Source organism: Falco rusticolus, chromosome 3, assembly GCF_015220075.1.
Source record: "Falco rusticolus isolate bFalRus1 chromosome 3, bFalRus1.pri, whole genome shotgun sequence".
Taxonomy (NCBI): Eukaryota; Metazoa; Chordata; class Aves; order Falconiformes; family Falconidae; genus Falco; species Falco rusticolus.
In genome coordinates, this window is record NC_051189.1 from 114,220,394 (window position 1) to 114,236,111 (window position 15,718).

Sequence of the window (15,718 nt, forward strand, 5' to 3'; positions counted from 1 at the left end):
TAGAAGTTCAAGGAGATACTTTTTTAAAGGGATCTTCTGGAGGAAATAAAAAGGCTTCAAATTTCACTGTTTTTGCATGGATTAAGAAGAGGTAGGAAGGACTGCACGTTCAGGCCTGCACTTCACACTAGACTGGTGATCGTGGAGCAAACCCTCCCTCCCCACAGCTGCTTGGGGAGGTTCCTTGCAAGAAAGGAATTTATTTGTCTGAAACTACTGCTCCATGGCAAGGTGTTTCTGGAGAGATTACAGGTGCCAGCCCATCACCAAAGTCACATTTTGGTTCTTACATGTGTCAGCGCTCAGGCTTGTGACAGCAAGCCCTTCTCACTAGCCAGATGGCTAACAGCAGGTTTCCCAAGCAGAGGAAGGGACTCCCACCCAGCCTCAATTACCTTCCGAAGTCTCCTTAAATTTGTCACTGCTTTTCTTTTTCCTCCACTTCCAGGGTTTGAAGATCTTGCCAAAGCTTGAGAACTTGCTTTTTCTCTTTGTAGGAGGTGTGGTGTCACCTGCTTCCAAAACGTCTACCCCCATGCCGGCATCAGCTGGGGAGTGATCCACCTCTTCGGCTGCATGAAAAAGAATAAAGAAGTTACCTTTGCGCCGCAGATACCAGCTGCCATCTCCCACCAGCCTGCCCCTTGCACACTGCGAAACGGTGGCGTATGTTCATGCAAAGAAGGTAGCAAGACTCCATGCCTTCACGTAACCAGTCAGCATTAGCTTGGGGTGACGAGAGTGGGGTTTCCAGTGTTAACAGTGCAAAGGGTAACCGATAAGAGGCTTTCTAACAAAACAAGGATTAGTTTCAATTTGCAGCGTCACAGCTTCGCCCAAGGATCGCAAATCACTTTGCTGCAGTTTCTCATCTTCAGTTGGAAGCAACTGGTGCTAGATACAAGTAATTACGCCAACACAAATACTTTCCAGACTGCAGAGCCGACTTTCATGACTGTCTACACACACCGAAATTACCGGACCCGTTATAACAGCTGTATGTGCTAGCACTTAGCCTCTCTGATTTTCTCCTCTATAAATAAGGCCAGCAAAGCTGGCCAAGAGCAACAGCTACACAGGAAAGCAACACAATACAGGCCTGCACTCCACCTACTGTACTTGAAGTCTCTGGAGAACACCACAAGAAGGACACAGAGGCGGGAAGGGACACACAAAAAGCCCCGATTTGCTGCAACAAAAAACCCCCACTCGCTCATAAAGAAACAACTTGCGAAGCAGAACCAGAATCCAAAACGCTAAGCTGGTGACTGTCAGTTCTGGCTTGCCTGGTGTTGCTGTTTTCTGGGTATTTGATGAAACATAAGGGAACACTTACAATCAGCAGAATCTAGCGATGGCTGGGGAAAAAAAAAAGAATCAGTGCACACAACCTAAGTGAAGCCAGCTGGTGGCCTGTTTCATGGTCTTAATTTACAGACCAAGAATCCCTTAGCTTCAGCACTACAAAAGACAGGAGCACCCAAGCTGCATCGCAGAACTCCGTGAAAACACGTGGTATTGAGAGCGCCTCGAGACTTCCTACAGCCCTGCTGAACACACCGCAGGCTGAGCGCACTGCTACAAACTGCACTTTCACGTTTTATTTTTGAGCCTCCAAGTCAAACGTTCTGGAGTTCGTGAGCCTTCTGGGATCACAAAAGACCTTTCAGTCAACTTCAGACAAGCCTGTATGACGTGCTTGCAGAAAAGACAATACCCTGTAGGCAACGTGGAAAGTTCAGCCAGGAATCCCATCTCCTGAGGCCAAGGGATTGGGAAAAGAATTTTAAGGGAAAGCCATTTTGCACATAGGACAAAGAGTGAATAATGGATCTGCTATATCCTACAAATATCCACCAAGGATACAGACCCAGACATGGAAAAGCAGATTCCTGTCAACATGGAGAAGAGCAGATTCAGGACAGGGGAAAAAAGACAAACAGGAAAAAGAAAAAAAAAAAGAAAAAACAAACCCAAACGAGTTGTTTGATGGAGCTCTACCTGCAACCCTGCTGTGCTTCCTAGCATGAGATTTCAGACCCCGGGAAGCATCAAGCCCAGGGACCCCCTGCCAAGCAGCCTCAGGCTGGCTCTTCTGGGGACAGGCTATCACTGTACAACACCGCAGGCCAGGTGGACCTCAATTTTTCAGTCTGAGCACAAATAAAATGGAGTATCACTGAATAATAGGGAAGAAAAGAACAACAGAGACCATGCTAACAGCGCAAGAGAAACCAGAGCCTATTTCAGTAGGAGGATCTAGAGCATATGCCAGAAGTGCAGTTTTTAACCAAGTGATGGAGGAAGAGGAAAGCCAGCCCAGGACTCTGGTTTAATGAGAGGTGGGAGTGGCAAAGAAATGTCACTGTGTCAACCAGCAGGAAAAAGGGATTTTCAGCACTAACTGTGGCCATTTCAGACTTTACCTAAAAATGCATAACCCCTTCCAGCTCTGGACAGGCTTCTCTCCTCTCGTGGGACTCCAGATTTCACACTGGTGGTTGATGGGGTTTTCTGTTTGGTAGTTGATTTTTTTTTTTTTTTTTTAATCAGCCCCTTAACAGAAAGCTCACCCAGAACCTGTCAAAAGCTGATGCCAACCAACATTTATTTGAAAAAGCAAGATCAGTTCAGCATCTGAGCCACTTCTTAAAGGAAACCCCACAACAAAACTGGATTCATAACATGAGAGAAATTGGGTGGAAAGTAACATACAAGATGTCAGCACTGATCTGTGATTTTCTGCAGCTCTATTCTGTGATTTTTCTGCTGGGAGGGAGGGAGGAGGGGAAGGTGGAGGTAGGGACAAAAAAAAAAAAAAAAAAATGCATTTCAAGCTCCCAGAAACTCAAGAGCAATTGTCTGGATGTTTAGAGGCACTTTCTTCAGAGATTAGAACGCTAGCCCTGGAGTTGTACGTATAATTTTGAAAAGCAGTATTCACTTTATTCAACAGAGCGTTCCCAAAGTTTACCGGGCAGGCAAGACCACTTACCAGGCACAAGCTGTGGGCTGAATTTGCATCCCTAGTGCCACGCAAACGCACCTCCCTCACCTCCCCAAGGAGCAGTAACAGCACTGAAGGCGGCCTTACCAAGCTCACTTCATCTATATCCCTTCCCTGAACTGCTCTTAGGAATGTAACTTATGTGCTGCCTGCCACCCAAGGTGTCAGAGTGCTGCACTAAGCAAAAAAAAGTTATTAAAAGAAAACTCAACCATCAGGCCCACAGATTAATGAACAGAGACCTCAGCAAGCTGTGATGTCTCCATTTCCAATTAGAGGGAGAACGACAAGCATTCACCTCCGAGCAGCCAGGGAGGAATGGTGGACATGAAAGGATGAGGCGAAACTGCAGGAGACACATGATATCCCCAAAGCAGGAGCAGCTAAAAGCATGGGGGGGTGGGGGAGAGCCCACATGCGAGTTTTACTCCAGGCGGAAGAACCTCTTTCAGCAGCTTCTGCCATCCAGGTCTGGCTGTCAAATCAAATACCATCTCAGGGTGGAGTTTCACACCAGGTGCCTGACTGCCATTAATTGCAATTATGCAGGTTAATACAAAAGCTAGGTTTCACAATGACATTCAGCATCAATATTAATAACTCAGTTCTTGCTTCTCTGCCGTGCTACCGCATCAGCCACGCTATCAACTGCTCCTGGTTTGTGCTGTGCCCTCAGGTCTTGTCCAACACGAAAACACTCGTTTTTGCTGTTTTATCATCGGCTCCATGTCAAAAAACAGCCACGCAAGCAGGGGAGACAGGCATCCCGTGTACCCCTTCACATGGCAGAACCTCAGCCCAAATAATTTTCACTGAGCCTTTTGCTCTGTGTAGAATGAAACTCAATACATGTTAGTAAACAGTGTGAACATCCCGAGACCACCGCAGCCCACCCGGCAATACTGCTGCCGTGAAAGCAACTCCCCTCCCCAGTACAGGAGGAGATTTTCTGTCCCGTTCTGCAGCGCAGGCCGCTCACAGGAGAGCTCAGCTCCTACCGCCCTTCCACAGCACTCTTCCTTTTACAGTCCATAATTGCCACACGGACATAGACATTCAAAACAGTCTGTTGTGATGCAATTATGAATTACATTCACTGCTAATTAGCAGGTGGATCAGCAGCTGTAGGTGTGCTTTACTGAACTGTATTTTAAATACCCTCATTGTTCAGGGATGGGTCACATTAGATACTGCTCTTACTCCCTCCGGATAGGACCTTCCCTTCCATTCACAGCCCATTGCCAGCTCAAATTTCCACGAAACGGTGCAGAGAAATGGACATTTCTCGCCCAAGCTGCCTTCTTCACTACGAAGGGAGCCTCAGCAAGGTGGATTCCCTGTGCCTCCTCTTGCTCTGCTCTGCAAGGTACAGGAGGGTCTGCTTTGCCACACAAGGCAAAAACCCCTCCTTATCCGAGTGATGCACTGGGAAACTGCTAAGGAACCACAGTGCAGTGCTGGGGGGAAAAAAATGGAGCAAAAAAAAGAGGACTTGTACTTGAAGGGAAGGGCGAAAAGCATCAGGAAGCTGATGCACTTGCCCAACCCTTGCTCAGCACAGAGGCTGTCGCATGGCAAGTCTGTGTCCAAGAGACCAGCCTCACCTTCACCGTGGTGCCAGGCTGGAAGGCTCATTTCAAAGTTATGAAAAAGGTGAAATGAGGTCACGCAGGCCTAGGGGAACCCAGCAGAGGCCTCATGAGAAGACCAAGAACTTCCCAATAAGCAAGTCCCGAGTGTGCCCCCACGTCAAAGCACAACCTTGCTGAACCTTTCTGCAAGAATGACATGAAGTACACGCTTCGGAAAAGCGACCCTGAAGCCCCACAGAGCCCACGCTGACACCAGCACACCATGCCCACCACAGTGACCTGCAACAGTGCCCCACCTGAAGGAAAACTCCAGAGTAAAAACATCTACTGCAAACTTCAGCACCTTCCCCAGGCAAGCATGGTGCTTCTCCTCGAGCAGCCAGCCCGGAGCCCTCAACCCACCATGCCTGGGACAGACCCCCGGGACCAGCTGGGCTGAGGAGGGAGCCGTGCCCTGGTTGCCTCCCAGCTTCCCTGCCGCAGCCTGCTGCCATCTCCCATCTTTCCTCTGAAACACTTAACATGTCCTGATCTTGTTCCATCAAAACAAGCAGGTGAATTTGAGCTGTTTAAGCAGCAGATCTCTGTTAACCCAAAATGTTTAGACTGAAATAGTCTAGGGAAACATCACAAAATTGGCACAGCCTGGAGACACAAGAAGGCAGAAAGCTCCAGCAGTGCCAAGCAGCTAGGGATGCAATTCTCCATCAGTCTGCCTGGCCAGCTGGTCCTTCAGACCCTCCCCTCGCAGACTGTTACACACATTTACACTCAAATCTTGCAGTTAAAACACAGGCGGAAAAAAGCTCTTCTCCCACCATACCTTATATTTACGTGAAAACCGTCGTGCAAGAACACAGGTGGTGTTGAGCTACTGCAGTAATGGTTTTTTTCCAGAGAAGAGAAACCATTTCAGTGGAAGAAGCTGGAGACTCGTAGTTGTTCTCCAAGCTCATCGTGCAGTCGGCAAGTGGCTACGGTGCTGCATGTGTCATCTGCTCCCAAAGCTTTTGTCACACTTGGGGCTGCCAGTGCTATTCAAGATGGTAAAGCTTTCACTTCTACCACTACTCTCAGTGGGTCAAACCAGCAGAGCCAGGATCCGTGGGGTCAATTAAAAATACCACATGTGTTCACACCATTGCTACGCATGGAGGACACTCACAACAGCAAGCAGCTATCTAGCTGACCTTTACGAAATACCAACATATAAATGTAATGGTTTAACGAGTCACACCATGGTCCGATGGAGGAAAAGCCATCATGTGAGCAAATATAGTTAACCCCCGTCTTCAGAGATCAAAACCCAGAACACCCTTCTGCACAGCAATGCTCTACCAGCCTAGAAAAAGGCACAGCAGAAGCTTCAGATACCAACATGAATAAACAAAAAGCATTTATTTCATTAAGGATCATCTCTCACAGGGAGGATACCTGCAACAGTACATGAGATAGTAGCAACGCTGATACACAGTATGAAAAAAAGTAAATTTTAAACCAAGCTGCATCTAGTGTAGGTCATTGCAAGATTAGTCCTGGTGAATTTTTAAACCAATTCAGCTCGGGCCACACACCATCAAAAGCCAGCATGGCTATGGAGAAGTTCTATTTTGTTTTGAACTGACGCACCACTATATAAGCCAAAAATCACTTCAAGGTCCAAGTTAGAGACCCTAACAAAGCAAGACTGAAGGCTGTGAAGAAATCAAGGAATTCCATCCCAGATGCTGACAATTCATATTATATTGCTGTATGCCTGGGAGGGAAACTACCAATTTCCAGTGTTCAGGGAGAAAATGGCACAATGGTTTAAGGATGAAGGGTCAGTGAGCCCCGGGACAGGACTGCACACTGAGGCTGTTAGCCAAAGACGGAGAAATGCCGCCTTTCTCTCCGCAGTATCTCTGCAGGTATCCAAGAGCTGGTAGAACACACTAACTCCAAAAGAAGATGCACCTCACCACTGCATGCACCGCAACAGGCTCTTTGCCCCAGTCCTTTTCAGAGATGCAAGATTAGTTAAATTCCATCTTCACAAAGAAACATCCTCACAGAGGGTAGGAGAAAGCATCAGTACTTTGCTTTGTAACCAGACTTGCACAGTGTGTAAATCATGAGCTTCAGCCAGATTCTTTCCATCTGCAATCCATAGCTCACCCAGAACCTGATCCATCTCTTATCATAGTAGTTACTACAGGATTTCCATAAAACCCAGGAGTTTCTGTTCATAAGGAGCTCACTGGGCATTTCTGTCTCACAGTCACAGCCTGGAGGCTCACATCCAGACACAACTGTGGCAGTGAGACTGTGCTAGAGCAAAAGCCAGTGTAAACGCTCAGCTGAGAGCTAGAAAGCACTCAGACAAATCAGGCACTTGAGCAACTCTGAACACTTCTGCTTGATCACCTTTATTTCCCTAATTTACACCACCCCCACCCCCCCAAAGTTCTGCTATCACACCAGCCCAGAAGGTGCATCAGGAGCTTTTGCTGAGAACGTGGCTGCTCATTGCACACCCCGGACGACGTGTGTGAGGAGCACGTTTTGCAGCACAGCCTGGACCTAAGGCTACGGAGCGGGACCAACCACCTGGCAACGTGGAGCCTGCGCAGCATCCTCACTGGCAACGCTGCAGGACTGCAACAAACTCTCCTGCTGCCGAAGGACTGTGGATGCACAGGCAGGAGAAGAATTCAGCTCCCTCGTCTTCAGCGTTGTTGTGCCAGGCAGGGCAGTTAAAAATCCAAAAAGCTTTCAAAAGCAAACAGCTACAACTCAAAACAAAAAGCAAACAAAGACTCTCTTGAGGGAAATGCTGTTAAGGTTAAAGTATCAAAAAAGCAATTTAGGTAAATGTTTCTAAGCTTTCTATAACAGCTTTAAAAACTTCACGTGCATTTCCTGAATAGTCCAGCGAAGACGTGAATCCCGACCTCAAAGCAATAGAAGGCTGCGGTCACAAAACAGCCTCAAATAGTCCCAGCCCTCGGCTTCCCTGTCATTTTTATGTTTCTAATCACCATAATCTTCACAAGACTTTTCTTTTCAATAGCATCCTGCCAAAGTTAATGCAAGAACCATCTCTTCAAGTTCACAATTTATTAAGTAGGAACTTTGCAAGCTGTGCCGTGAAGAAAGACTTCAGACAGCAAATGACCAGTTGAGGAAACACCAAGTCTGCTGGCCTCCAGTCTCCAGCAAAGGACACTATCATCACACCAAGTGAGCCCACTGCCCTGAAAATTACCACGGCCTCCGGTGCCTGATGACAGAAAGAGCCCAAGACTGAACAGGTTGGCTTCTAACAGCACATGAACCCAAGGAGATGATGCTGTTAATCTCCATCGACAGTACAAAGATGACTTAAGTCTTACTTCTCCCTTCCACTCTCTCAATACCACCTATTTTTAGCAGCTCTTGAACAAGGCTAGCTGGAGTGAACTGGGGGTGGGGAAGAAAGAATCACTGTTTAATCTGAGCCCTAAAAATACTTGGTAGGTTCAAAGTCATAAAAATGAGAAAGTATGACAAAAAAGAAATCCGTACCTCAGGGAGCTCTCCACTTGCAAATGTCAAGTGTTTCTCTAAAAATCAGGTACTTCCATTTTACAGATGAGTGTAAGCAACTCAGCCCAAGCAGCTGACGGCAAGTTAGTATGAAATAAAAGGCAACAGCGTGATATGTAAAGTCTCCTCTTATAGCCAGCGCATGGCAGTCCCAGCGCTGGGAACAGCACCTAAGACAGAGACCTGGAAATAACACTGACCTACACACAGTGTTGTGGAAGTAGTGCTACTTCCAGGACTTCAAGCAAGGTTCTGTTTACTACAGCCTGACAGTTACTCTCTCTACTCTGAGTAGAGAGAGAAAACAGGCAGGAAGGTGACTGTGAAGCCCCTTCTCCCCCCAAAACTAGTATAGGTGCCCCCAAAAGCTGGGTGACATTACACACAAGGAGGCGATTCTGGGCAGCTTTGGTCCGGGCACACCGTCAGGGCTGGCTCCTACCCCACACAGGTGAATTTTACCGCTGTTCAGGTGCTTTGCAAAGCTAGTGTCCCCAAATCTGGCCGTACAAGACAGAGGCTATCTCTAAAAACAGCAGCTTGCTCCCTTCTCTGAAGATCAGCAGAACATGTTGCACAGCAAATCCATGTGACATGAGTAAGCGAAAGGAAGGAAATGGAGTTATTTCTCTGGTTTCTCTTCCCAGCTCCCCGAGTCGGACGCAGGTTACACAAGCCCCACATTCCACTCCTCCCAACTCCTCGGTTTCACCTGCAATCCTGCCCAGCCGCAGCCCCAGAGGTTCCTCTGTCTCCCTTGCCCTCCATTACTCACCAAAAGCAGCTGGATTTACCGGTCTCGAGAAGTGTGGCTGCCCCATTAGATTCTTTTCTAAGCAGCTCTCTGGGAGGAGGCGGGAGGGGGAGAGAGAGGGGAAAAAAAAAAAACCTATCCTGAGAGAGCACTTTAGTCCTTTAAAACGATAAATCCACGCTTCAGACTAGGAAAGAGCCCGGCGAGCGAGGCGGCTACCAACTCTCAGGGAACGGCTCAACGCGGGTCCCGTTCTCCCCGTACCCCATGGCCGGGCACTTGATTCTCATAAATAGGTGTCGGTGCCAGCTCCCTTCACGCAGGAATGCCTGTCATTCCAGAGCCGAGCTGGCTAGGGCTGAAGCTCAGGAAGGGGAGGAGACAGCCAGCCACGCTCCAGCCTCTTAGCTGCATAATCCAAATCATCAACACCCCTCGCTCCTTCCTCGCATCAAGTTGAGCAAGAAGAGAGAAAAGCTGGGAGCAAAGAGAGGGGGGAGACCGGCGTGTTTTGCTCAAGGAAGGGTTTGGAGAAACCATGCACGCCAAAACACGGAGGGGTTTCACCTCCCAAATGGAGTCAAGGAGGTACCACAGTACCTGAGCCTGCAAAATACAAACAAAGGCGGTCACGAATGGGAAAGTGTGGTGCTCTAACTGTCCTAGCAGCTGCACTATCCTGAGGAGTAAAAGACTGCCTGAGCTGATCTGCATCTAGCCAGCCGTATAATAAAAATACAATTTCATAGCAATTCCTCTCTCCACTAAAGTTACCAGGAAGAAAGGAAGAGCAGGGAGTGTTGTCTTCTCATTTAATTTGACAAAGGAAAATTTAAATTTAACATGGAAATGACAAGTCTATTTTTTATTTGTGTGTCACACCTTGTTGGTTAAGGTAACAAATATCCTCGTCAACATTTGCATCACAACAAAATAAGATCTCCAGAGTTTAAATGCGTCCACTTGGCTGCTTTTATTTGTCATCAAACTCTGTGTTAGGACTTCAGTGAACCTACAGATGTTTCCAACTGTTGTACACCATACCACAGAGTGGGAAGTTCTTTAAACATCCACAAGCTTAATCTTATCTTAGGGGAAAAGGCAAAACCGATTTCAAAAACACACAGGAATTTGCTGCAGCATCACACCACCGACTAGTTAGGAACCTGAGCCCATCCGACACATCCAGGTTTGCACTCTCCGGCTGTAGGAAGGGCGATCGGAAAAAGCAGTTTTAAACACACTGAGGTCCCTGTCCTTGTCAGGCCAGCAGCCGTGGTATTTCAGTATCGCCAAGTATTACTCCAGCAGCCAGGAAGAGTTCAGGACAAGCTCACTACTGCAGCAGTCCCAGTAGTAAAAACCTTCTATTCTGGGAAACAACAAAATCCAAGATTGTCAATTTGGGCTGGTGCAGCTGGGAACAATCAATGCTGCACAAGCCAGAACAGACACCCAAAGCAAGTGCCCGCTGCACAGTGGCAGAGATGGCCGGTCACAACCGCACGTTGCAGTGGCAGGCAGTTTTGCAGCCAACGCACCCCAGAAAAGGGAAGGAGGGAGTTTTGAAAGCTGGTCAAACTCCACCTGAGCCACAAACACACCTGGAAGATGTTGATGCTCTCAGTTCCTCCCCTAAGATACTAGACATGCCATCAGACAACTTGTAAATCCATCCTCTCTCCCAAAGCGCAGCTGTAAAAGCAGGGGAGGAAGCAGGACCCTTCTGCACCATCTCCACCTGCACCAGCACCCTGCTTGGCCCCGGAACCCTCGCCCGCTTAGCAGCCAGCCACCATCCCCAGGGACAGCAAGAGCACAGCGGCAGAAGCAGGTGGAGGAGCAAGGATCAGGAGACACGTGGAGGCGGAGGAGCAAATAGCACTCTCCTCCCTCACGCAGAACACATGGACCTTCCTGAAAGCGTTGCTTTTCTTGGCCTCCCACCACCAGACATCTCTGCGCTCGGAAGAAGAGTCTGCGTTCCTGCCTGGTCAGCCACAGCAGTCAGTCTTCCAAGTACTTTTGATTTTCATTGTGGGCAATTAACATACTGAATCACAGGCATGCTCCACCTCATTTAAGACTCTTTGCTTTGAAACAAAGAAAAAGCCATTTTAAAGCCATTTAAATATGCTGCCACCTGGCAGAGACCCACAAAGTTCGGGGGTACAGGCTGGAAGCCTTCTTCAAGTCTGTAAATCAGCTGTCCAGCTTGGAAGGAGGTCTGGAAAAAATATCCCTGCATCTGGGAATGCTACAGAACGCTAAACACTGCATCTAGGCTTGTCTGACTTCCAAGGAGATTAAAGCCATTGCATTTTATATTGCATTTGCTGTGAATTAAGAGCGCACAAAGCTCTGCTGCAGAACAGATGACACATGGTAGGTTGTTAAAGCACAGCAGCACAATCATATGCCTGACCCCTCATTTCTACATCAGTAAAACATGAAACGTTAGCTTAAATTTCAATGAAAGATTTAAACGAACGCATTTAGACTCCCAGCAGCTGCAGTCCAAGAGCCCAAACAACAGTTACACAGGCTCTGGTGCCGCACAATAACTCACTAGGCTGTGAAAACACAATCATGCAACAGAGCCCTTTCACCTTTCTGTATCGGTGATCAGGCCTTAGGAACCATCACAAAGAGAACAAGACTATTTGACAAAGGCACTTACAGTCATTTGTACCAGAAGCGTTAATATTTGCTTCAAAACACAGAGCTGTGGTGCTCAAGGAGCAGAGAGATACAAACCTGCATTTCCAATTACAACTGGCTTTGGACTTCAAACATCTTTTAGGATTATCAGCCACAACTCTCTCTTCTTTGGGGCAGAAAAAACAAAGAGCCCACCAGAAGAGGGCTGACAAAACGCAGAAATCCAAACCAGAGGTAACACCAACATCATTACTTTCGAGCTGGACTCCTGGACAGAAAAACATGTTGGTCCATCCTTCAGCTCCACGTCAGGTAAGAAAGGTGCAAATTCTGCACCAGCAGACAACACCAAAAAAAATGTCCCTGTCTCACCTCCAGCCTGAGGACAGAGGATAAGAGCAGCCATACTTACTGCGCTCTTAAGTAATCCTTTGCATCCATAGTGCTTTGTTTCACAGCAAGGGGGTGGGAAATACGGGACAAAACAACCTGGCCAAGTTCCCTGCCAGCAGCACACGAAGAGCACAGAGCACCAGCACCCAGGGTTTAGCACCCTGTCTAGTGAGGTTGCCTCAGCTCTACCCAACAGCAGCGAGACAAAACCTCAGCCCTCATTCCAACTGAACATCTAGGATAAAGGAAAATCCACATTTCAAGCAAGGACAAGCAACAAACGTCCAGAATTCCCATAATAATGCAGAAGGGCCATCTGACTCAGCTGCGCAGCATCCAGAAGAAATGAGAGCAAAGCCTGGATGCCTCGGGGACAGGTGAAGACTTTTATGAGAAGGAAGAGCTCAGAATAGCAAAGAGCTTTTTACAGGAAAGCAGAAAGGGATACAGCTGTTGTCCCTTCCGTATCACCTTCTAAAAGCATAGTAACCAAGAAATCTCAGTTACATGAAAATTTCACAGCATTTCACGAGAGTCAGATGGCTAAAACAAAACAAGACAACTGGCCCAAGAAGCAGGGTACATCTCTGTCCTCTGAAGCTTCATTTCCTCTCCATCCAGACCAGCATCCCATTAAAAACCTGGCATTCACATGTTAATAGTCTGTTTATATACATTGTAAAAGGAACTCTTCTGGATTGTCTTACTTTAAAATCTAATGAAGCCCATAATGAGCACAAATATTAGCTCCTCTAATAAAGACACTGTTGTTCACATTTCAGTTCACACCAACGTGAAACACCACATTCATCCGCAGTGACTCAGACATTTATGTTCCATGATTCAGCCACAGGAACATTAAAAGGATTCTTGCATTATCCCATCCGTGCAGACGGAGCTGTCTATTTAAAACCAGTGATACTGGGCGTTCTCCTTAAGAGCCCATCAGCCAAAAAGTCCACAGTAGCAGCGACAGGATGTTTAAGGCTCTTCCCTTGCCTTAATACTAACACAGGCCCACGGTACCACATTACCAGGAGGGTTGGCCGGGAGAAGAAAAAGTGGCAGCACCACGACTTTGGCTGTGTTTCACTACAATCTGTTTGCTAGCAATCCTCAGCAGCTTTGGCAGAACAAGGAGAATACATATATAAAAAAATAGTATGTATTATATATACCTAACAGCTCTGGCTACCTATGAAGATGGCCATTTCTGGGCCACGCTCCAAAATAGATGTGGAAGAGCTACCGACTGCGCCGGCCGCCCGAGGGGAAGCAAGGGGGTAGGAAGCTGCGCAGGCAATCGGAGAGGTCACAAGCCACCACAACGTGACGCTCTTCCTTTCTCCTCACATGGTATTAAAAGTCAGCCCAATAGCCGGTGTGGAAATGGAAAATGGTTTATTTATAAGCCAGCTGGCATCGCATTGTTCAGGTTCTGTATACTTTGATGAAAGGGCACTGGTTTGGATGAGAGAGAAAAGTGAGGTAACCGCTCCTAAACCGCATGATTTCCTCCATGCTTCCTGTGACATTTCCAAGAGGGAAACTCCTATTTCCCAGAGCATTCCAGTCCCCTTGCCCCCACCAATTAGTCAGCGCAGCAACAGCAGCTGCTCGATCTCTGAAAGCAAAGGGCAGTGGATCAAACACACCGGGGACCATCTTGGTGCCACCACGTGTGTGCCGGCGGTGGGGGGAAGGTGAGCAGCCCACCACTCACCGGGACGGAGCGCAGCAGGAGGAAGAGCATCGCTGTGGGCTGCGCCACCGCCTCTGCCAACAAGCTGACTGACAGCACGTTCAGCCTCACATTTAGGAAGGGAAAACAAAGCTGAGAACATGCTCCTGGAAAGCCTCGTGATCGCAGCGGGTGGCTGGGACACAAGGAATCACTAACTGCCACGAGGACCCGGCTAAGGACAATTGCGTAGCAGGTCTTGGGGCCAGGAGGAGCTTAAGGCCAGAGTGTCTCCAAGCCTTGTTTTCCAGTGGAGGAAGCACAACTTTCGACGAGAGCACATTTTAGCCAGTAATGAAAATGTACCGTCTTCAATGCCTCCTCACCATTCACTAATTACAACATATGCTAAATAATTTCTTGTTTACTAGTGAGGGAATGCTAAGGAATGTGATCCTGACAAAATTAAAGATTCAGTCACATCTTGGCTAACTCGATGGCTGTGGTGATTCATGGTTATGCCATCTTGAGACAAGGGAACCTCCAAAGCTGACAAACTACTTTTTGGAGCACCTTGAAGCAGCATTAAAAGAAGCACTGGTCAGAAGCCAAAAGAAGCACAGATATAGGACACATTCCAGCAAAGCATCAGCATATTCCCAACAGTGAAGCACTTGGAGGCAGAATACCCATCTGCCACTTCCAGCTATATTATTAGGAACACATTAAGCAAAAACAGAGAAGAAAATTACATTAATTATTCCATTGTTTAGGGAAGAAGCAGGCATGGCATTTAGCTTAACTCTTGTTTAACCCTCTCCCACAGCAAAAACTAAGATACTCCAAGAAGAACCTGTAAATTGATATCACTTAAGGCTTCCCATTGCAAAACACAGGAGATAAAGAACGACAAAACTAACAAAGCTTCAGCAACAATCAAAAATACATTCTTCTCCTTTCAAATCTCTACCCAGCACGTGCTTTTAGGACTTGCCACAGCCCAAAGCAAGCTGCTGCAGGACAGATGGGCTAGACATCACATCCTCCACGGTAACGACCTTACTGGACAAACCTAACTCACACAAGACTTCACAGCTTTATACAGACATGATTCAAAATAACAGAGTCTTTTGGCAAAGAAGTAAGCCCATCTACGCCACCTATAAAACTGATGGGGCCAACTCTGTTAAACACTGCACTGGAGACTGCAAATTAACAGCAAGAATAGCAGTAAATACTCAACCTCTAAAGTAAGATTAAATTGAAATTAACCCTCAGAGGTAACGCTGTATTTTACTCCAGAAGTTAGGCTGCAGTGTATAGGTCAACAGTATCCCTGCTCGGATTCATTAAAAGACTCATGATCCCAAATTTCTCTTCCTACATCGAATTCTTCAAGATGACAAACAATTTAAGCTGAAAGCCTCTCTGCCCACACGGTAGCTGAAAAGGCAGCAAGATTTCTCTGTAAAGGTCTGGGTTCCTCTTTTTAACAATTTCACAAAAACCTCAGCAAGTGCATTTGTACTTCATATCCCAAGATAAAACTGCCGCAAAAAATTTCAGGACTTCCTCTGCCACCCCAACAGGCTCAATGCAGGCACACTGCACCAATAAGCCAAATTATCCTTCAACACCTAGAGCTCTTCAGTCTGAAGTTACATTTTTTCCAAATTACTGCATAAAGCCAGCCAGCGCCAGGGCATCCTACCATCCTTCACTCACTTGGCTCTGCCCAGGGAGGCTTACAAAAGCGCCTTGGTTTAGCTTTTGGGGAACACCCAACTTCCCCACCGCACCTGCTCTGCCTTAATTATTGACTAAGCTAGAAGCTCCTTATTAAAATGCAAGGCAAGTTTGGCACACAATCTCAGCTTCTGATCATCTCGAGCAGATACATTTGGAAGAAAACCCCAAATTCCCTGCCACGGTTCAGAAGTTAAAAGAAATGGCAGATAGATTCGGCTTAAGGCACTTAAATTCAGCAGGAAAAATACTTTTGCACCCGAGCAACTGAAAACTCCCATACAATTTTAAATTTTAAACCACAGCTTTAGATTCAC

At 47.1% G+C, this 15,718-nt stretch overlaps 1 protein-coding gene across 7 annotated transcripts in view; it reads right to left on the reverse strand.

Moving 5' to 3' along the window:
- The window catches only part of PHACTR4 (phosphatase and actin regulator 4), a 68,210-nt gene that overhangs the window by 14,453 nt on the left and 38,039 nt on the right, over window positions 1–15,718 (reverse strand). For 5 of the 7 annotated variants that reach the window (XM_037382039.1, XM_037382042.1, XM_037382041.1 and 2 more), the window contains one exon: window positions 396–572. In XM_037382039.1, coding sequence (XP_037237936.1) covers window positions 396–572 — 177 coding nt within the window. Of the gene's footprint in view, window positions 1–395; window positions 573–8,941; window positions 9,223–15,718 lie in introns of those variants that run through there. The other 2 variants (XM_037382038.1, XM_037382044.1) reach the window with 2 other exon arrangements.